The 23,807-nt window shown below is 45.6% G+C and overlaps 1 protein-coding gene across 2 annotated transcripts in view; it reads right to left on the bottom strand.

Annotated features, from left to right (window-relative positions):
- Positions 1-23,807, bottom strand: part of Auts2 (activator of transcription and developmental regulator AUTS2) — a 1,104,996-nt gene that overhangs the window by 79,656 nt on the left and 1,001,533 nt on the right. For both annotated transcript variants that reach the window (XM_052168633.1, XM_052168634.1), the window contains exon 6: positions 12,755-12,806. In XM_052168633.1, coding sequence (XP_052024593.1) covers positions 12,755-12,806 — 52 coding nt within the window. The remainder of the gene's footprint in view (positions 1-12,754; positions 12,807-23,807) is intronic.

Here is a 23,807-nt window from a genome sequence, read left to right as displayed (position 1 = left end):
AATAAATAAATAAGCAATGAAACCAGAGCTAAGTGAAACTGGGTAAATATAAGGGAAGCAATTAATCCTGAGGACCAAACAGACAAGCGTAATAGGTATTAAGCAAGTGGCTATAGGGAAACCGATCTCCTCCCAAAGAGCCTCCTGGCTTTATCCCCAGGGCTAAAGTAAACTATGCCTATCTATTTGCAGTCACCCAAAAAGCCAGCCAGGGAGATGGCCAAGAGGGCAGGACAACTTATAACTCTTCAATTCCCAACCACCTGTAACCTCAGCTCCAGAGGAGCTGTGATACCGGGAGCACACACACACACACACACACACACACAGAGTAAGCAAGCGAGCGCTTGTGCCAGCTTCCTGGCACATCACCAAGTGAATGTTTGCTTTCTTCTAAAGCCCAGCTCAATGCTCCCACCCATTTACCCCTCCCGATGGGAGGACCTTATTCCCAATAGGGCTGGCCAGGTAGCCACTTGCTTGGGCCAATGAAATATGAGAAAGTAAAACACCCTCATGTAAGTTGACACTTGAGGATGTTTCATGAACCGTTCTAGGGTGTGTCTCTGTTCCTTCGTATCTCCAAAGACAAGTGCCACAAAGGGGCTTGTCCCTAAACCTGGTCTCAGAATTAAGATGGAAGAACATCAGCTAGTTTGAGCCTATAAGCCTCTGGCTGGTTTTATTACTAAAGGAAAATATGCCAAAGCAGGCTGATGGAAGGCCTAGGACTGATGAGAAGGGCTGAGGCTGATCCTATGCAGCCGCTTTGCCCTGGTAAATGGGTTCAACACAGAAGCCTGTCCGTGATGGAGGCTTCCTACCTGAAGCCTCCATCAATAAGCCTCCCTGTTACCAATAACAAGGGTACCTCAATTCTCCAACTCCTAGATTCAGTCTATACTGGTGTTCTGTCTTGTGATGATCAATATTGGCTGTCAACATGACAGGATCTATGATCACCTGGGAAACAAACTTCTGGGTGTGGCATTGATGGAGTTTACTAGGTGACCAGACTGAGGGGGGGTGACCTACCCTGACTGTGTATGGAACTATCTCATAGACTGGGGTTCAAGACTGAATAATGAGAGGGCGGGAGAGGGAGAGAGGGAGAGAGAGAGAGCACTAACAAGGTAAAAGTCTTGTTCCTAACCCTGACAACCTGAGTTCAATCCCAGAATCCTCCTGTCTGGTGACCTTCGCACACAGAGAGAAAGTGAGTTGAGCACCAGCAGTCATTTCTGTTTCCTGACTGAAAGGCCATTGCCTTATGCTCCTGTCCCACACCTCCGGGAACCACCAGTGGACTGGACTCTTGAACCGTGAGCCAGCTGTTCTTCTTTTGTCTGTTCCATCAACTCGACACAAGCTAGAGTCATCTGAAAGGAGGGAGCATCAGTTGAGAAAATACCTTCGTAAGATGTGGCTGTAAGGTATTTTCTTATGTAGTGACTGTGGGTGGTGCCATCCCTGGGCTGGTTGGTGGTCCTGGGTTCTATAAGAAAGTAGGCTGACCAAGCCATGGGGAACAAGCCAGTAAGTAGCACTCCTTTATAGCCTCTGCACCAGCCCCTGCCTCCAGGTTCCTGCCCTGACTTCCCTCTGTGATGGACTCTCATCTAAGAAGTGTAAGTGAAATTAAACCCTTCTCTCCTCAAGTTATTTTTGGCTATGATGTTTCATCACAGCAATGATTACCCTAAGACAAGGCCCTCTGTTGTTGCAACAAGACAGTAACTAATACAGATTGCTACATGGATAACAACAGAATTGGAGGACCAGAGGACGAGACTGCTCCCTGATAACCAACAGCCTATAAAATCAAGGGCTAGAACTTTAACACTCTCTGTTAATTATACCAATGGGTTCTGAGTTGTAGTATTTCTGTCCTTGGAAGAAGTGGCATCCTGAACTGCCTGGAGGGCTATTAATTGTTGAGTATCTAAACCTATGATTACTAGCTTTATAGCGCTTAATGTTAAAAAAAACAAGAGTTTCCCCATAACCCACTTCAGTAAGTGATGACCCACATAGGACTTGTTAATTACCTGTATAGGAATACAGCCCTCAGGAAAACTACCTATCCAGAAACTTTAGAAACAGTAGGAATCCTCTCTGTGGTATATATCTGGACAAGGGTGTCTCACTGGTTATAGCCAGGTCTCACCCCTTAAGAGGCTGAGTTCCATTACTCTATAATGAACTTTGTGTGTCTTCTATACTATGGCTCTAGGAGTCTCCTTTAGATTCTTTCTATGTGGATGACAAAGACTGGGGAGCCAAGGGGAGTTGAAGACAAGACCATGGGAGGTTTGCCCAAACGGAAAGTTGTGCTACATTAGGCCCCCAGAGCCCTGAGATTGGGCTCCACAAGGGACTAGCTTCTTCCACTCCTGTCTGCAGGTTTCGTGGGTTTGTGGAAAATCATTTCCAGGAGGAGTGGCAGACACACAGTCTCTTAGGATCTCTAAATACCAAGTGGGGGCAGGGGGAAGGGACTGGGCCTTGGAATGTCATCTCCTGGTAAATACAGCCAAACTTGGCCAATCAGTGTAAATGGAGGAGACAGAGGGAGCCTGGGAGGAGTCATAGAAAAAAGGGAGTGCTGGGCTGGGGAGATGACTCAGTTGGTACATCCCTGCCTGGAAGTGTCACGAGCTGAGTTTGGTCTCCTGAACACACATACACACAGACACACAGACACACACACACACACACACTAAATAAAAGCTGGGTATGGTGGCACAGGCTTGTGATCACAGCTCTGGGGAGGTGGAAACAGGGTCCTTGGGGACCTGACTAGCCTAATCTTGGATAAGCCCCAGGTGACAGACCCTGACTCCAAAACAAAACAAAAACCAACCAAACAAACAAACAAAAGGGTAAAATGCTTGTCTAGCAAGCATGAGGATCTGATTTTTGATCCCCGGAAATCTATATATAAAGATACATAGAGTAGCATGTCTGTAACCCCAGGGCTCCTGTGGTAAGATGAGAGGCAGACAGGAGAGCCCCTGCAAGCTCCTGAGCAGCTCCTAGCCTGACACCTGAAATGACAAATGAGGGTCCCTGTCTCAAAGTGGGAGATAAAGACTGACACCTGAGGTCGTCCTCTTACTGCCACATTATGGCACGCGCAAGATATGATATTCATACCCCGATCCCCCTACACTCACACACGCACACGCACATTGAAAGAGTGCGAATCGAGGCCCAGATTCTCCCTGGTGAGTTCAAGGATTGAATTCTCTTCGAACGAGAACTGTTCCTACTTTTTCAAGCATAGACTGGGACAAGGAGGTAAAAATAGTTTGATGTTCACTCCGGGCTAATAAAAGACAGCTGAGTGAAGGTTCAGGCACCATGAAATTAATAAAATCACCATCTCACCCTCTCCATTGCAGGTTTAGGAATAAATCGGAAGAAATCTGTGAAGCACAGAGCGACCTACTCAAGTGTGACGCAATCATTTTCTCCACTGACGTCTTCTAGCATTTTCTTTTACAGTATATTTACGGGATTCCTAGTTCACCAAAGTTGCTTCCTAAGGCTGAGCAGCACTGGTTCCCCAAACCCCACCTCTTTTTTTTTTTTTTTTTTTTTTGGAGTCATTGAGACCAATTCTTTTTGCTCAATAAGTTCCAGGCAAGAGTGCTTTGACTCTTGCCCAGGCAAGGCAAGGCAAGGCAAGGTGGTCTAATGTAAGCTGTAAAACAATAGTTTTATCTTATCTGAGGAACTCACGGTGCTCCTGCCTGTGTGAATGCCTGCGTACATGTGAGTGCATGAGTGTGTCTGCGAGAGCATGTGAGTGTGTATTTTACTGCCAAAATAAAAATAAATGGAATCAGCACACACATGATAACGCACTCTTTGCTAACTCATACTAATTGCTGGGCTAATTGATGTTTGTTGAACTTTCTCTGTTTCATTGAGTGATTAGGTACAAAGCTAACAGTTGACATCTGTAGGCGCTTAACTGGCGTCTGTAATTACTGTTAATGTTAAATAATTGTTAGTTAATTGGAGTGGTAACTGACTGAATGGAATCCAGATTGTGAAGCAGAAAAGGAACCTAGTTAAATAAACATACATTTTTTGGGGGGGAGGGGGCAACTTTTTTTTTTTTTTTTTTGGTTTGGTTTTTCTTCCTGCAGGTGTCAGAAACTAGAAATAACCCAGAAGCATGGGATAGCCCAAGGGCTTCCCACCTGGAGGAAACTATGCCTGGTGCAGAACAATGTGTTAGAAAACCTCACTAAAGAGAAAGGAGGCTTTGGTGGCTAACCGCCTTCACTGGAGGTCTGCAACCCAGACTTGGTGTTCTAGCTGCAATAATTACTATTGCAGTGACCTATATGATGAGTGTATTCCTCTCTCAGATACCCGGTCAGCAGACCAATGTCTAAAGGAAACACTACATACCCATACCCATCAATGGACCAGAAGGGGCTTACAGAACACTCAAACTTTTCTCTCAAAACCACTGGATATATGGGAAACTATTTCAGACAAAGGATACAGAGATCACCCAATAAAGAACGTGAAGGGCTTTCTTGTGGGTTCAGAAAGAAATAAATCAGAGTATCTAATCATTCATGGAAAGAATCTTTTTGAGGCTATAGAGATGATGACTAGGTTTGTAAGTGTTTACCACAGAGGCAAACACAACCCCAGGGTCAGATTCCCAGTGTTAAGTGATCTGCAGTCCTAGCCTTGAGAGGTAGAGACTGGCGGATCCCTTGGGAATCACTGAGCAGTCACTGCAGACAGGTTCAGTGAGACACCATGCCTCAAAAACTACAGTGGAGAGCAACTGGGGAAAATGCTGGACACAGGACACATATGCTATATATGCACTCACAGACACAACACATTACATAGGAACCATTTCCCAAGTGGTCACAGGGACATTCAGGATCTGGGGGTGCAGGGGACTGGCCTCTTCTCCTTCCTTCTGGAAAGTGGGAAGATGGCCAATGATGAACCCTTAAATACTACTAAGATCAGTACAGATGCTCTCAGCATCTTAAAACTAAGTTCTTGTGGTGGGATTTCCCTCTTGCCTCTATTTCTCCAACATGTGTCCCCACACATCCCTCAGAAGACCAGATGACAGCTGTTGGATCAATGTATCCAGTAAGGAGGCTGGGGAGATGGCTGTAGCTAAAGTGCTTAGGTAGGAGAACCTAAGTTTCATCCCCAGCATCCACAAAAAAACAATAAAATTCCTAGCAGCCCACATGCACACCTGTAATCCCAGCACTAGGAAAATGAAGACAGAAGAGGGTCCCCACCAACTAGCCTAATCTGAGCTCCAGTGTCAGGGAGAAAGAAAGCTGACCTTACACAATAAGGTAAAAAAATGGTCAACGAAGGCTGGAGAGATGGCTCAGAGGTTAAGAGCGCTGACTGCTCTTCTGAAGGTCTTACATTCAAATCCCAGCAACCACATGGTGGTGGCTCACAACCATCTGTAACGAGATCTGACTCCCTCTTCTGGGGTGTCTAAAGACAGCTACAGTGTACTTACATATAATAAATAAATAAATCTTTTTAAAAAATGGTCAAGGAACACTAGTCAGCAAGGACATCTGGCTTCCACATGTGTACACATACTTGTACATCTAGAGAGAAGCACTTTCTCACCACGTGGATTATTTCTGGTCTCTGCCGGGTAATTTTACACTCATAGGACAAGGCATCTGTTTCCCAGAATTCTCCAGGAATAATTCTATACAACAGCTTCTGTATGTGAGAGTCAGATTTCCATAGGAAGGCCAATTTCCATGACAAAGGGGGCCTGATTGCGTGCTATTTGTGGGAGAAAAAGGAACTACTTCTAACTCCTTTGTCTCACATCAAGCACCAATTACCCTTCAACACTATTTAATTCTCCACATGAAGACATTTCTATCTCTCAAAACCCCAAGAAAGCCAGCTCTGAAGCAGCACACACACACACACACACTCCCAGAGGGAGAAAAATAAAAAAATGAACAATATTCTACCTTCTCCTTATCTGGGATAAAAACAAAACTAATTTACAGAGGCTAAAACTGGCTCAGTTTCCTGTGACAAGTATCAGGTCTAGGCTTGACACGACAGTCTTCCTTACTTGAAACTGAAGACACCACAAGAGGCTATAAAATGGGCTCCTTGTGTTCATATAAAGGAATATTAAATTTAAACCACATTTCCTTTCCTTAAGCTATACCACAGTCAACTGCATTATTTTTAGGTGTGGAAATACTTTAGAAGAGGGACTTTTCTCAAGAGACAACGTTGCCTTTTTTGTATTCAATGTTACCTTCTTTGTATTCAAACCAAGAAATCCTTTGCCTTCAAAGCTAGCAAATACAGTTGACATTGTTGCTATTAAACATGTTAGTAGACATGAGGATGCTTGCAATACCTTTGTTTTTCTGTTTTTAAGACAGGACCTCTGGCCGGCTTTGATCTCACTGTGTAACTCATATTTGCAGAAGATGACCTTGGACTTCTGATCCTCCTACCTCGACCACCTCTAGAGGCCTGGGATTGCAGATGTGTACCACCACATCTGGTTTATGCAGAGCCATGCAGAGAAACCAGGGCTTCCCCTAAGCACTGCTCCCACTAAGCCACGCCCTCCACACCCCAGCTATATGTTTGGGTAGCCAGTTTCTCATCTCATCATCTCCTCAGATCCTCAGGCAGTGATGTTGATAAAAAGCATACTACCCAAACACTCAGCAAACCTGTATTAGTCACTTGTCGGTTGCTTTGATAAAACAACATGACCAAGGCCATTTACAGAAGAGTTTATTTGGGTTTCAGGTTCTAGAAGGATGAGAATCATCCTGGGTGCAGAGGCATGGCTGTAAGCAGCTGGCTCGGTGACCTAAGCAGGAAGCGGAGAGATCACATCCTTTGCCACAAGCTTCAGACAATACAGCCCTAACTAGAAGTGGCACTAGGGTTTTAATCTCAAAGGCCCCCAGTGACATAGTTCCTGTAACAAGACCACACCCCTTATGTCTCCCTAAAGAGTGCAACCAACTGGGGACCAAGTATTAAAATGAGGGCACTTCTCATTTAAACCACTACAGAGCTTAATCCTGTGTCCCACTGGCAATTCTGTTTCCATCTATCCACACCCCTGTGCCCCCATCCCAAGCCCAAGTATGTTTATAATCAGCAGGGGAAAACCTTGATGAAGTCACCAGGAGCTCAGGGTGGGCATGCGTTCTACTTGATACACTATGGCCATGAGAATTCTCCATGGTTGGTCTTGGAGATGAAGTGGGAGTCTGTCTCAATAACAGATGATGGTGCCTGCTCCTTCACTTTCCTAAAGACACACAGTGTTCACCACGGGATTCAAAGGCTTCTTCTAGCCTCTCTAGATTATTCCCCATCACCACCCTTGCAGATACCCTTTAGAGAGCCTCTGCTTCTCTTTAAACAAGCTCAGGGGATATTCCATAGCAAGATATAAGCCTACATGGTGGAACTGTTGTATTATGGCAAACCCAAATCGAAAACAAAAACAAAGCAAAACAAAACAAACAAACAAGCAAAAAATCCTCCAGATAGAACAGGATCATTCCACATCCAGTTTGGAGTAGAGAGTACTTTTGGTCTGGCAGTCATGGCAACTTGCTGAGCAGAACAACATACAGTAGTAGTTAGGCCTTATGGTAATTGTAAAAAAAAAAAAAAGCTGTTAATACTCTCAACAGAAGGAGGAGAGGAGGGTCAAAGGACCTCATCCCACAGTTTAGCCATTACTCCTTCATTCCCTCCCCTCAGCTGCAAGGCATCATGGAAGATTCTAGAGTATACAGGAAGTAGACTCCACAATGCAGCTTCCACAAAGCCATCATCCACGATGGGGTGGGACTTTGTGGAGACGTAGCTGCTTTGGAGGGTTACATACATCCCTGTAAATAAACCCTCACCTGTGCTTTGTAAGTAAGGCCAGTATGCTAATCAGTTCCCCAAGTGGGACTTTGGTGAAATCATCCATGACTTTGGTCAGTGGTTGGTGCCCCATCTAGTGTAGACAAACCTTCAGTCACGTCACCCCAGGAGAAGTTAATGATGCGGGGACAAAGGTGGAAAGGAGGGTGAGGGAGTCACCAGGTCAAACACACTTCTCGCATCTTTTCCCTACAGCCCGCTTGGCTTCGAGAGGAATCCTGGGAAGGGGACTCTGAGGTGGCTGCTCTCCTCTCCCAGCTGAGACAGGACCAGGCACATAGGAAGCAGACGGGAATTGTCAGTTCTCCTTCCTTGCCTTCATGGTTCCCTTTCCTCCTCTAGGAGCTCGGCTCTATAGCAACCTACGGGCTTTATAGGAGATTAGCTGTCTTGACAGGATGCATGTGTGTGTACGTGCCTACACACCTGAGAGGCCGAACTGCCAAGGAGGATCTATGGGAAGTGAGAAAGGACCATAGGGAATGGAGAGGTGGCTCAACAGTGCATACAGCTCTTTAGAGGGCCTGAGTTCGAGCCCCAGAACCCACCTGAGGCAGGTCTAAATGACCTGTAACTAACTTTACCTTCGGGTGATCTGGTGCCCTCTTAAGGCCTCTTTGGGCACTGCACCCATGTGCATAAACCATACACAGATAATTAAAAAGTAAATCCTTTTTTTTTTTTAAAAGGTAATAAATATTGGCCAGACTGAATTAACTACAAAATTCCTGAGTTGTGTGTGTGTGTGTGTCCTGTGTATATGTGTGTACATATTTGCATGTGTCTGGAGACTTAAAGTTGCTATCAGGTGCCTTCCTCAATGTCTATCTACTTTATTGTTGTTACTGTGGGGATGCTGTGTGTGCTTCTGAGCACATGTGAGTGTGCCATGGCAAACAGAGAGGTCAGAGGACCACTTTAGGTAACTGGTTCTCCACGACAACCTTTACATGGAACCGAGGCATTTGATTTCAGGTTGCTAGACCTGAATGGAAAGTGCTTTTACCCACGGAGTCATCTCACAGGCCCTTGGTTTTGTTTTTTGAGATAGGGAAGCTGGGATCCCCAAGGATCTCCCTGCCGGGATCGCAGCCTCCCCACTGCTGGTATTGCAGGAGTTGGGTCACTCTATCTGGCTTTTAAGGTTCTAGGGCTCCAAATTCAAGTTCTTCATACTTGCAAGGTAAGAGCTTTATCTCCTGAGTCATCTCCCCAGCTTTTAGAAGCTCCCTTAGATGCAAAATGTGCTCCAGAAACTGGGGAATTACAGACCCTATTGCTCCCATAGCTGTTCAGTTCCCAACACAGGGGCAATAAGTCAGTCAGTCTCTCTCTGCTTCTGTCTCAGTGGGAAAGCTAATTTTTCCTTTGGCAGATGGTTGAATCACAAAGACAGAAGGATTCATAAAATTCACATGAACATCCTGTAAACATTTAAACACATCGAGATTAGATAAGGCAGCCATGACCTTGATTAAAGTTGAGCCTTTTTTTTTTTTAAAGTCTACAGCTATAATCCCTCCAATTTGCAGGCTCAAACTCCATGCTCCTCTTGAAAGGCTCCCCTCATTGGGTATGCTGTGCATATAAGCAAGCACACGCCACCTGATTAACTCGTTGTAAAACTGGAAATAAAAGGCATCAAAAGAAGCAACATTTTGGAACACCTATTCGGGTCTTACTCTACTCAATTGGATTGAGTCTACAACACAGGAACATTTAAATAAAAATCAATTGGAAAGTTCAGAAAACATATTCATCATAGCCCTGTCTGTTCCAACCCATGCCTCTTGCCAATTAACGGTTTTATCCCAACTGGAGATGCTGGCCCAGAATGAGGTTTACTTAGGATTGAAAATTCTGACCTGCAGAGGCTAAATGGCTTGTTCAAGCTCACAAGCAGAGTGATGGACCTGAGCCACGGCCCCTTGCTGTTACAGCCTGGGGCTCTGTCTCCAAGCTGAGCAGGCCAACAGCGAAGCTGCCAAGTCCTGAGCCCATGCCCCAATCAGCTTGTGAGTTTTGCACTGCTATCCAACAGTGAAATTTTATGGACCAAATCTGCACACCCACCAGACCACCAGGATCGGAGGCATAACCTTCCCGGCTAAGCCTGACACCAGAAAGATTGCCAGGCTCCTCCTGCAAAGGAGAGGGGATGATATGTGGTCTTGAACATCTGGCTCTGAACTGTGCCAAGGTGGGACCACCTAATGATCTTGTTAAAACTGTTCAGTAAAAGATAGCCTTGAAGAATTTCTCAACTGTGTCTGCTACCTGATGTAAACCTGTCCTTTCTTGCAAAGCTTTAAAACAATGTATGTGCATTTATGTGTATGTGTGTATATATATGCATGCATATATGCATGCATAGACATATATGTATGTGTGCATGTTATATATATAATATGCATATCATATATATTATATTCACTATATGTGTGTGGATAGGTAAGACAGATAGACAGACAGACATGCTCGCACTGACTGACTTTTAGGCAAGCAAACAGACTTTTCATAGTAACTCAATGTGATGTGAGAGACAATGACAGCTGAAGGACCTGTCAACCCTATATCCAGAAAATACTGCAGCTACTATCAGGAGTAAAGAGACACCAAAACACACTGAGGCTCACTGCCCCTGTCTCTCAGGAGTAACCTACAATAATGTTACACAATGATCCCCTCCATTTTTGGTAGTTGTTTTCCAATATTTAGCAGTCTGAATACAAATGACCCTTAACAAAACTATCCTGATGCTGTCTGCACTTCCCAGGGACCCTCAATCTCTTTCTCCTGGGAGGAGGGGCTGTGAGTCCCAGGCAGTCTACTTCAGTAACACCTGTACTTGCACACTAATTCAGCCGCTTGTCATTCATGTTACCAACAGGAATTAGCATAAGGCATTAAGGGGAAACTCCAGGGGAGGGAAGAAAGGCCATTCTGATGGAAATAAGGGGCGAAGGAATAATCCCTCATCAACTAAAATGCTTATTTGTGTACGTTTCCCAAGCAAAGCTTAGGAGAAAAGCCTGTGTTGATTTTTAGTATACACAAAGAAACCTTAATCCTTTCAAGGCAACTGAAATCACCCCTCACTACTCTCAGAAAAGCAGCAAAGAAGAAAGGCACCCAGTCAGGGGCATGGCTGTTCACAGCCAAATAGATGCCACACATCACTCAGTGTAAGTAAACAAAAACAAGAATGTGGGAAGTGTTGGACTGGAGACTTGAAGGGTGGGGGTGGGACGGGAGAAAGAGAAGAGGCAGGCAGGAAGGAATGAGAGAAAAAGCTCTTCAGCCATCAGTCTGTTCTGCTCCTCTGGTCGCAATTAGTGCCAACCCAGAGACAACTTAGACAGGGCCATAGCAACTTAACACAAGAAAGATGCAGTCCCAGGCAGCAGGTGGTGTGTTGGGTTGAGGGGGTCAGCGAGTTGTGGAAACTGCTTTGGGTAGGGACCTGTCATGACTCAGTTTCCTCTCCTGTTAACTTCCTTTTTTACCAAGGACACCTCCAAGGCCCATTGATTCTCTCTCCTCACAGTAAGAGGAGCAGAAAACAATCATACATTCCTACCCTTGAGGGAGATGTATGCCAACCACCCACATCAGCTTTTACTGGGTTTTTTGTTTTTTTTGTTTGTTTGTTTTTTTAGCATTATGGACTACAAATTTATACAAACTTCTTAGGCCATTAAAAAATATGATGAAATATAAAGCTGGAATCATATCAGGCAATTAAAATACAAGATCATATTCAATATGACGTTAATTCTGGGAGTCCTAGCAAACATATAAGCATACAGACCTTGAGGATAACTTTAAATATAAGATACTATTTAAAGTCAAGGTAGGTAGGTTCAAGTTCAAAATAATTGGAGGGCATAAAGTAACTGCACATGGAAATGTCTCATTAACTAGAGAGCAAAAAGAATATTCTTCCGTTTCGCCCCCCCCCCCATGGGTATCTAACACTGAGTCCAGTGCTGGGCCAGTGCTTCTGCACATCTTTGGAGGGGCAGAGGTTACCACAGGCTAGCACATCTTTATTTAGCAATTATCCTGCAAACCCCTGAGTTGGGTTCTATAGTGGGAAGGAAAGATGGGCTGATATAATTTGTACCTTTCAGATAACACACCTTTTGAAGCCAGTGCACAGAAACTCCCCTAAATTTCATTATGTCCAAGGATACTCCTGCAAATGAAGACTTCTGAGAAACCTACGTACGGACAGCAATTCAGGGGGAGCCTTCTCTGAATGTACCTTGGCGTCATTAGCCTCTCTTACCCTATGGACTGAGGTTTGGAAGAAATAAATGGAGAAGTGCGTATTTAAATTCTGCCCTCTTTCTCCTTTATTAACTTTACAGAGAGCCCAGAGCAGAAGACTTGGTTTATGGCTATAATGCCGTGAATATTAAATACCCCATTGGTTATTACTGTCTGAGGCACACACACACACTATTTATAGTGCTCCGGGAAGTTGATAACTAACAATCAAGACACTGTAAAACCGTTCTTCTCATAAAACCGTTCTTCTCTGTCGCAGCATCCTACACAAAATTAACGCCACTGGCCAATGTAAATGAGGAATCAGGAAATTCTTTCAAAACTGAACATTTTTTTCCTTCTGCACCAATAACCAGACCCCACAGTGGAGCAAAACCACAAAAATGCTAAGACAAAAAGAGCACATGGGTTCTCCTTTCTCTTTCTTCTTGGACAATGACAATGAGATGCATATATTTTTTTAAAGCCATCCTTTAGAATAATAAACGGGTCTTACCTTTGTTTACGAGAACAGTGTTGAAGAGTTTTTCAGAGCTAGCATCAGAAGCCTGCAAAACAAGAAGGGGAGGGAAAGCGTTAAGACTGTCAGTGAAGATCATCAACCAAAGCATCGTCGGCTGCTATAATTTTAAATCAATTGACTATATTTTAGGAAAAATGTAAGAGTCAGTAATTTCCCCCAATCCTCCATCAGGTGGTGCTGGTTGACTGTTGGAGAAAGGCCTGCACTGCAGCTATTTGCTGGGGGAAGGAAGAAAAAGAAATCTGATTTTCAAAATGTGTCCTTATTAGACATATTATCTATGCAAAACATATTTCTACGAAATGGTCCACAAGACAATTTAGTTACTCACAAAATGATTTTCCAATTCTGTTGACAGATCATTATTTTTAATTTTTAAATTTTTTTTTTAATTCTGGCCACCAGATTTTGTTTTTCAATTTTCTTACACAAATCAGAAACGTGTATTTTTTGACATTAAGCTTTTCCTCACGAAAGTGTCAACCAGGATATCCAGAAATTAATTTGATTTTAAAGATGTATTTGATGATCCCCAGGGTCAAACTCAGTGTTTTAGATGAGCTGCCCCTACGTAAAACCTGGCTATCCTGCCACCAATGTTACCTCCTTTCACGCTTTTCAGGTGTCACGTCAGCTAGTTATTATACTGGTGTGAGGGATGGCAATACGCCTCTTTTAACAACAAGACTATAAAAAGTCAGTTTAAATTATATACTAATGTTCTAGGGAATAGATGGTGAGCTGGTTTCTGGAAAGAGCCGGTAATAGCGAAGATTTACTGCTTCTTTCTAGGACTCAGAAAACAGGGAAAATGAGGAAAGCTCACTCCTCTCATTTGAAGATTCCTCTTCGATTTGTCAATGGTCAACCGACACTCATGCTCTGTTTGACCTGTGACCCTTCTGAGAAAACTCTCATCTTCCATGTTTTATACCAAGATGCATACATTTCACAAAGCAAGGCACAGAATGTTCAATAAATATGGAAGAAAGAAATACAGGGACTAGGGGTAAGGAGCTTGGGCAGGGTTTGGGGGGACAAAGAAGATATTCTATGTAGCCTTTCAATGGTACATTGATGGAGATGAAATATTTCTGCGTAGAACTGAGGGAAATGTTCCAGTTCACAAGGCTAGGGATATAAAAAGACCTAGCCAATTTTTATTATGGCCAGCTCTCATTTATTTTATTCTAATCTTCCTTCTATCGGGTGGTTCAGAGGATTAAATAGGATCAAGAGCAAAAATATACAAAATAAGTATTCAGTTGCATTCACTTGTGAAAAATCCTACAGAGATACCCCCCTCTGCTTCCGTAGGAATAAAATATACACAGTGCTTTTCCTGACATCACAAGTAACACTAAACAAAATTATATTATTATAGTAGCATTTCATAAAAACCAGCCACAAAGAAGGTCCTGTGGAGGGTGTTCAGCATTAAACAGTTCAAGAATATTAAGTTACAAAGCCTCTCTGATCTGTGCTACATACACAGAGACTCATGAAATCTAAAAAAGGACACAATGTTTCAGTGGCACCGGAGGTGTTACTATTCCCAAATAATAATGAGATTTCTATGCTTATAAGTTTTTGCAGTCTAAAACTTGGCAATTCGAAGAGTTTTCATCCTTAAATGGTGTGAAATGCTCGTAGAATAGTCATTATCAAGCCACGGCTTCAAAATTAAAATGGAGTTAATATTGTTTGAAAGAAAAAAAAACTACATACATGCACACGAGAGCAATACTCTGTTTCTTCTATTATTTTACAGAACTAAAATAACTGTTCCCAACTAAAATGTTGGGATTTTCTATATAGTGAGTATAACAGGTCTAAAGAAATAGGTTTTAAAAAAATCACTGCTCTTCCAAACCGGCAAGAACAGAGAGGGAGAAAGAAGCAACTGGTTAAGGTTGCGTTTTCTGTTGCTCTAGGTTTGGGAGCCATAAATGGATTAGGCTGTAGGTGGCAGCCCCTCTGATTCTGTCACCTTTGTGAGTCCACTAGGCTCTGAGTATACTCTCAAGGAGATAACGAAGTGACCCTGAGGACCTGATGATTCTGTGACCAACGGTTGTCAAGGAAATATGTCTGACGGAGATTCAAGACACTTGGAGCAATGCCTTCTAATGGAAGCTTTTTGAGCCCTTCAGTTTACTGACATCAATCACAAAGTGTTGAATTGTCTCAGGTCTCCCTCACCTTGGTTACAGTAAGGGGGTGTCTCAAAAAGGCCTCCTTTGGAAAGGCAAAAACACCAAAGGTACATGTGTCTCTGTTCCTTGGTTAAAAAAATAAAATAAAAAGGTCCCTCGTTCTTCCGTCTGGCCTCGTGGACCACCTTTATCCAAATTCTTCTAGTGAGTCTCCCAGGCAAAGTCTTGATAGGTGCAAATTCCATTTAGCTGCTTCGACCGTCCTCAAGTAACTTTCCTTCACTCAACACTTTTAAGAAACATTCGTACAGTGTGGGTGTGATGGCTCAGCAGGTAAATGGGTTTGGTGCCAAGCACGAAGACTTTATTAGTTCGATCCTCCGTACTCACTTAAAGGTGGGCGGTGATAACTGATTCCTGCAAGTTTTCCTCTGACCTCCACAGAATGCGCATTTTTTAAAAATCGTTTATACATATCGCTGGACTCCTTACTTGTGGGGACATATTCATTTCGTTACTTTTAAAAGAAAAAAAGTGCATTTCTCTCTATAACTTGAATCATTTCCCTTGTTTTAAAAAATTAGCAAGAAGGACTGCAGGTGCGGTGGATCTAGTGGCATCCGTGCCTTCCCTCTTCTCTCCAGGAATCTGTACCTTTAGCCGCACAGAATTTAACATCAGTTGCCATTTCTCGTTTCCTCATCTCGATTGGCTTTGATGAGTTGTATACACTTAGAGGCACAATCTAATATTCCCAGACAAACATGCTCTTTGGGGTATTTTTACGGCAGGGTGGGTACTATTTGCCTTTTATATCAATACTTTTATGGTCTAGAAGCCGTAGCTGGCGTGAAAAGAAAAGTTAGGTCAAACACATTGGCTAATGGAGAAAACGAATAAAAATAAAGAAATAAAAAATTCCCGTGCACACGGGTGGGTCCCAGACGTCTGGGGCTATACCCGAATTCCCTTAAAACTCAATTCGCTGAGGTAGCTCTCCAAAACCGCACCCGCAGGAAGAGGGTGCTAAGACAATTCTCTTAGAAACTTAAGCGCGGGTGAGTTCCTGTACCAGCTAGCTCTCCTTTGCTCCCCGGGCTCCGCGTGCGCACAAGCGGGAGGGCGGGGACCCGGAGCTCAGCCCAAGGACAGTGACCCGTCAGCAAGCAGAGCCACTCCAGGGAGCCCTTCCTAGCCTAAGCGGGTGCGGGCATTCCCAGCCTAGGAGTCTAGTGGCTCTCCCTGGGGAGCTATGGGTCCACTCTCTGAAGTGGGATCGCCTCTGTTGGCTAGGGCCTCCCCCGGCAGGCGCTCACGGCTCACCGGCCGAGCCAAGCCAGCTCAGGGAGCTAGGAAAGTACAAAGGGGAGCGGGGGAGGGGTGGGGGAGGAAGGCCGGGCCCGCCAGACGCCAGCAGCCCGCCTCTGTTACCACCCCGGCCGGGCTGCGGCCGCAACAAAAGACCCCTCGACCCCTGCCGCCTCCCCCGTAACCGCGGGCGGCGGGCGAGCCAGCCACCCCACCCCATCCCCCAACGGTGGTGGTGGTGGGGGGACAACGTTACCTGGTCGCCAGGGGTTCAGCGGTCTTGTCAACCCCAAGTTCATGGTTTGAGTCCTCCTTCAGGTTCCCTCCGGGTAGATCACTACACACCACCCAGAGAGAGCAACCAAAACCCGAGGCAGAGAAAACGCCCAACTCCAGACGGCCCGGCTAGGTCCGCAAGTCTGTGTGTTTTGCTAATTCCTCTCCAAAGTCTCAAAGCCGAGGCACGCGAACCAAATCCGAACCGGAGCCGCAATGGCAGCAGAGCCAGCAGCAGCAGCAGCACCCGGCTCCTCCACGGCAGCCCGGAGTCAGCGCCGCGCGCGCATATCCAACGCAGCCAAGTCCGGGGCGGGTGGCGGGGAGATGGGGAGGGGGCCCGGCCCGCGCGCTCTCCTGGTTGCTCCTGCGGGGCGCGCGGGGAACCGGCTGGCTTAAACCAGGGGCTCAACTTGGTGCGCCCTGGGGACCTGGCAGGACTGAAGAGCAGCGGCCCGGGAGCCGCTGCCGCGGCGCGCGGAGCTAAGAACGAGGCGGCTGCGGCGGCGACAGGACAAAGGAGACCATGTGCGGAGGGAGGGAGGAGGGAGAGGGAGGAGGAGGAGGAGGGCGTACGGCGGCAGAGGCGAAAGCAGCTCCCCGGCGGCCGCCTCGGGCTCCCCAACAGCGGGTGCCGCCTGTACGGCACAGCCGCGGGCTGATCTGATGGGTCCTGGGCCCGCTGCAGCGTGGCACCGACACGCTCCGGGAGTCGCGATCTGCCGCGGGTGTTGCCCGCCTGCGGTGCGGAAAGCTGAGGTTGAAGCTGCTACGAGGCGCGCGGGACTAGCTCCGCTCCGGCCTGCCTCTCCCGCCTGTTCCTGGCTCAAGTGAACTCCATCGGCCGCTCGCCGCCAGCGCCACCGGCTACCCGGGGCTGGATTGAGGCAGGGAAGGGGGTCCCTGGTGGTGACGCGGGGACACCCCTTTCTCCCACCCTTGCTCTCGCGCTCTGGACTTCGCTCCGGGAATTGTACGGAGCGCGCCTTACTCCTGGCGCTCGCGGCTCTCGGAGCGGGACTTCTCGGCGCGCCCAGCCGGAGCCGCCAGCCGGTGCCACCGCCCCTCCTCCGTCCCGCCCCACGCGCCCCGCCCCTCGCCGCCCCTCCTCTCCGCCCTGGCGCCCGGTTGGCCCCGCGGGGGCGCAGTCCCTGGGTGCGACACTGACAGCTGTGGCTCCCACTACATCCCGCCTCCGGTAGCAGACCGGCCCCAGGTCCCTGTGGCGCCTTTTCCCCTGCGGGCAGGAACCACAATGCTCTGGTCCCTTTTGCAGTTACAGCTTCCGAGATTTGCGCTAAACCAAGGAGAGGCTACTAGGCCCGCAGCTTGGGGTAGAACTGCCTCTAGGCCAGTCTCAAGTGCAAAGAGCTGGTTCTGAGAGGGGGATGAAGGTCCAGATCTTGGGCACACAGTAGGTGCACAACACAACATAATCTTTGTATTGTCTGACATGGAGGGGAGGTTGGGGCCCGAGTCTAGAAGACAGAGATCTTGATCTAACCCCCATCCCACGAATCACGGTAGGCTTCACAAACTGGCCACGTGGACTGCCTTCCCTCTGCACAATTCCTCAAGCCATCCGACTTGGGTACACATTCATACCCGCCAAGTGGTGACAGGGGCTTCCCCTTCCATGTAGCAAATGTAAAGACAAGAAAAGCAAAGTCAAAGCTTCATTCCATAGATGGTAACTGTATCACCTATCACCAGGATGGCCCCTGGAGCCAGCTCAGCTGGTTGGGGCAGAGATGGATGGATGGATGGATGAAATCATTAATGCGGCCCTCGGTCATATGAACCACCGACCTTCTACCAGAACACACAGCCCTTCTTTCGTTTTTAATTAAGTGTAAGATTCTCTCTCCCTCCTTCCTCACCTTCTGAGTGTGTGTGTGTGTGTGTGTTCCAGTGCTGCCCTGGACCTGTAGGTGACCTGATTTGGGTGCTAGGAACCAAACCCCAGCCCTTGACAAGATCAAGAACAAGCACTCTTAACTACTGAGCCATCTCTTCACCCTCAACTCTGAAATTCTGTAATCCCAGTACTCGGACAAAAGAGAGTGAGTTTCAGAATGGACTAGGGCACATGGTGAAAACCTGTCTTAGTGAAATGAATCAATAAATTACCAATAATAAGTACATCTTTCATCTCTTTGAAGTCACTTTACCACCACTGATATCACAGAACTCTTAATATAAATGAAAAAAAACAAAAAACAAAAAAAACAAAAACTTTTTTCCAAGATGCCAGCAAGTTGGCTCAGCATTATAAAAGCATTTGCCACCAAGCCTGACAAGCACAACTGTGTACCGGGGACCCACATAGTGTAAAACGAGAACTGACTTTTGTAAGTCATCCTCTGATCTCCATGAGTATACATTCAATAAATAAATAACTGTAATAAAAAAAAGTTTTTAAACGTTTCAAAAAGAAATGGGGGTGGGTCCTTCACACATAACAACATATTATAATCCCTTTAATAAAACTAATGTTGGAAATCAAAGGTCTCGTTCAAGCTTTACCTTTCTTGAAAATACCCCAAAATGACATCTGGGGGAAATGCACTGGTTTAACTACCCACTTTGAGGGAAGGTGGCCTGTAGCTCCAGCAGGCCTGGAGTCTCTATGTCGCCACGGGTGACCTTGGTCCCCAGATCTTGTACGACTTTGAAATTTGGCCCCTCCCCAGTCTTCCTAATTGGACACTTCATTTTGTTTTCTTTCATTAAGACAATACCTCACTACGTAGCCCAGGCAGGTCTGTACTCCAGTGGCCATCCCCCTGCCTCCTTTTTTCCCAATGGTGGGATTATAGACACATACCACTACATCAGACCCAATTTTGGAAGATTTCCAGTCCAAGGCTGGAAGCCTTCAAGTCTTTGGTATTCCCGTAGCTTAATACACGAAATATTTCTGGCTTCTCAATACCACTTTCAGACTCTGAGCTAGATCTAAAGACAGCAAGTTTTAGAGAAAGGCAAACCATCAATGAGTAAGCCCTGGACTCAAGCTGAGACAGGAAGATGAGGAGTTCTGGGCCAGCCTGGACTACACAAGACCTAATCAACTAAACAAACATGATCAGGCATGGACTTCAATGTCTTTCTATGGTTACATTAATTATTCCAGGAGAGCTTATGACCACTGGTAGGGATGGGGGAATCATTCTTTCCAGTGGAGTGGCCTTTGGTTAGTTACCAATGTTCCAGGAAATAACTGCATCTATGATCTTGCCGTTAGCCATATTTAAACTCAGAGGAACACAAACATACATTTTATTTTTTAGAGTGTAAAGTAGCACAGGCTAGCTACTTGACATAAAAAGTAGGAGGGGGACTTGCTGTGAAGAAGGGGCCCCATAAGATTGGAAGAGAGATCAGAGAGGGTAATGGAGATTAAAATGACACACATATATTTTATATGCATACATACATACATATATGAAATTGTCAAAAAGTTTTTTAAAAAATCAAAAATTTCAGTCAAGAATTTTAGTCAAATTTTCCAAGCAAAAGGAAAAGCCATCTTCTTCACTTGGTTTTGTGTGTCAACTTGACACAGGCTGGAGTTATCACAGAGAAAGGAGCTTCAGTTGGGGAAGTGCCTCCATGAGATCCAGCTGTGGGGCATTTTCTCAATTAGTGATCAAGAGGGGAGGGCTCCTCGTGGGTGGTACCACCTTTGGGCTGGTGCTCTTGGGTTATATAAGAGAGCAGGCTGAGTAAGCCAGGAGAATCAAGCCAGTAAGAAACATCCCTCCATGGCCTCTGCATCAGCTCCTGCTTCCTAATCTGCTTGAGTTCCAGTCCTGACTTCTTTTTGTGATGAACAGCAATGCAGAAGTGTAAGCTGAATAAACCCTTTCCTCCACAACTTGCTTCTTGGTCATGATTTTTGTGCAGGAATAGAAACCCTGACTAAAACATCACTATATAGCTAAAGTCAAATAATTGTTTCTATCTCAGAAAGCTGAGGCAGAAGGATTATGATTTTGAGGCCAGCCTGGATTATACAATGAGACCTTTTATCAAAACAACAAAATCAAAGCAAAACAAACAGTAATTCTGAATGCATTGAGAGCAGCCATTCTTAGCCTGTGGGTGGTTGACACCCTTGTGGGTGGAAGAACCCTTTCACAGGGCTCCCAAAGACCATGGGAAAACACAGATACTTACATTATGATTCTTAACAGTAGCAAAATTACAGTCATGAAGTAGCAATGAAAATAATGTTATGGCGGAGGAATCACCACAACAAGAGGATCTGTATTAAAGGGTCGCAGCACTGGGAAGGCTGAGAACCACCACTCTAGAGACTTAAATGACTGATGATTTGAAATTCGAGATGGTATTCAGTGGGTATCACAAGTTACCAGACTTAACTTGGCCATATGTATAGAAAAATATTCCTTTAAGATTCCTGCCGCCAGACGGTGCTGGCACACGCCTGTAATCCCAGCACTCTGAGAGGCAGAGACAGGCAGATTTCTGAGTTCGAGGCTAGCCTGGTCTACAGAGTGAGTTCCAAGACAGCCAGGGCTATACAGAGAAGCTCTATCTCGGGAGGGAAAAAAAAAAAGCCCCAAATTCAAAATAAATAAATAAATAAAAAGATTCTTGCCTTGGGGGGGTGGGGGGGATCTTTTGCATAGAGAAGGTTCCATTCATCTATTTGATTTGTATTTAGCCTTGGAAACATGATGAACTTGAAGCACGGCCCCAACAGAGAAATGCTAGGAGGTTCCTGATACACTTAATGGAAGAGGCAGCCTTTACAAAAATCTATTTGAGCCTTTAATTTGAAATCACTTATGCAGTTTGAAAAGAGCACTGAAGTAATAACTTGTGGAAGTTCCTTCTCCAACTAGCCTTGGGTAGATGCCACTTAGTCTGGCTTTTCTTAATCTTTTTTTATTTGTGGGGGAGGCAAGGACTCACATCCCAGCGTGGCCTTGAACTTGCTACATTGCTGAAGATAACCTTAAACAGAGCCGATCTCCCACTACCTCTCAAGGGCTGGGATTACAGGCCTGCTCCTAGACCTGGGTTATGTAGCACTGCTGATCTGTGCATGGTGGCAACAGGCACTGTATCAATTGAGGCAAATCCCCAGTCCAAAACTTGCATGTACATACATATATATATGTATGTATGTATGTATGTATGTATGTATGTATGTATAGTTAAGACAGGGTTTCTCTGTATAGCCCTGACTGTCCTGAAACTCACTCAGTAGACCAGGCTGGCCTCGAACTTAGAGATCCACCTGCTCTGCCTCCCCAGTGCCAGGATTAAAGGCGTGCCCCACCACTGCCCAGCTAGAACCTGATTTTTACAGTGGTCAAATAAGAGCCCCGGAGTGTGGAAGAGTAGCAAGGAAGAGGAGCTGCAAGCCCCTCTTGCCACAGTCTGCCTTTTGTCCCCACCAGTGCCTTCCTCTCACTTTCTTCAGCCCAGGAGACAGCCACTCTTCCTGGGTCCTGGGGACTTTGTTGTGTAGGCCGATACCTTTAACACCCCAGATCAGTAGGCCTTCTTTTTGTCAGCTTCAACTGGCCCTCAAGTCCTTCAGCCTCCACAGCCGCCATCCCTTCTGAAGGGGTGGGTTTTGAAATAGAAGCGTCATTACTTGTCAGGCAGAAAAGAGGCTGTGGGGCTCGTATTCCTGTTGCTGTAAAGCAAAAACCCCTCCACCACTGTACGCGTCTGTCCCTACCATCGATCACGGCTGTAACAGGAGGGAAGTAAATAAACAGAACGGTGTTAGTTTATGGTGCATACTATTGAGATGCAGGGAGGGGGGAAATAAATATTTTCCAAGTGTGGAAGTCAAGGAAAAGAATTTTACTTTCAAACTTCGGAGTTGACTATAAACTACTAACGTGGAGGGGGAAGGTATAAGAAAGGATGTAAAATATATCTTACTTAACCACCAAATCTACATTAAAATATTAACATTCAGAGGCTGACACCACAGAAGAAAGGCAGTGAAACCGGAAATAAATCCCATCGATACTCATGACACCCAGCTGTCGACGGGTACCTCATCTGATTCCTTTTCATTTTATGTGTTGCTAGGGATGAAACCCTGGGTCTTGCATATACATATCAGGCCAGCACTCTACCACAAAGCCACATGCCCAGCCTCTCACTGGGGGATTGCAGGCAAGAAAAGAAGGTAGGACAACAATATATATACATGATGATGTCCTCTACTGGTCCCAAGACTGAGCTTCCACTGATGACATTGACATTCATACACGTCTGTAATACCATGTTTCTCAAAAGTGTTTACCATGATGTTAACACTGACATCACTGTTGAGGGAGACATATATAAACTGGGATAGTCTCCTAGTTCCAGACAAGGAAAATGATACAGGAAGAATAACCGAGGCCTTGGCAAGGAGCCGTGGTGACAGTGTGACTTTCAAAGTGTGACTCTTATCTTCAATATTCATCCCTGCTCTCCCATACTCATGGGGAATAGACCTCAGTTTCTTAGTACCAAACCTAGAAGTCAAAAAAAGAAACTCTGGGGGCTCATAGCAGAGACGGAAGCACAGATGTGAGAGATGGCTTAGCAGTTAAGAGAAACTTCTACTTGTAGAGAGGACAGGAGTGGGTCAGTCCTGTAACTCCAGCTCCATGGGACGGTACGCCCTCTTCTGATCTCTTCAGGTACCAGCACTTACATACACAGACCCACATGCAGATACACAAATGCACATATGAAAAAAATAAAACAAGTCATGAAGAAATGTACTTGCATATATATCCAAGGTAGTCTCAAACTGTCTATATTAGCCAGAATGTCCTTTAGCTCCTGAGCCTCCTACTCCTGCCTTCTGAGTGCTGGGGTTACAAGGTTCTTTTCTGAGACAGTGTCTCTCTACATAGCCCAGGTTGGCCTTCACTCAAGAACCTCCTGCTTCTTTCTCCTGAGTGCTGGGATTACAGGTGCGTACAACACTTATCTCAAAATTAATTTTGATGTCTATAATCTAGAGAAGCTTCTAGATCTGAGAGGTTATGGTAAACAAATCTTAGCCATACGAGTCCTGTGAGGATATCTGAGGCTTAGTACCTTATTAGTTCTCATCATCAGCTTGACACAGTGGTCTACAGACCACTAAGAGGAAAGCCTTCAAGGAGGAGTTGCCTAGGTGAGATTGGACTAGGGGTGTGTCTGTGGGGAATTGTCTTGATTGGTAACTGATGTCAGTGGGTACAGCCCTGAGGGACACACTATCCCTAGGCAGGTGGCCCTGGGCTGGATAA

This window comes from Apodemus sylvaticus, chromosome 22 (assembly GCF_947179515.1).
Source record: "Apodemus sylvaticus chromosome 22, mApoSyl1.1, whole genome shotgun sequence".
Classification (NCBI taxonomy): Eukaryota; Metazoa; Chordata; class Mammalia; order Rodentia; family Muridae; genus Apodemus; species Apodemus sylvaticus.
Note: the sequence above shows the minus strand (reverse complement) of the source record. Positions and strands in the feature narration are given on the sequence as shown.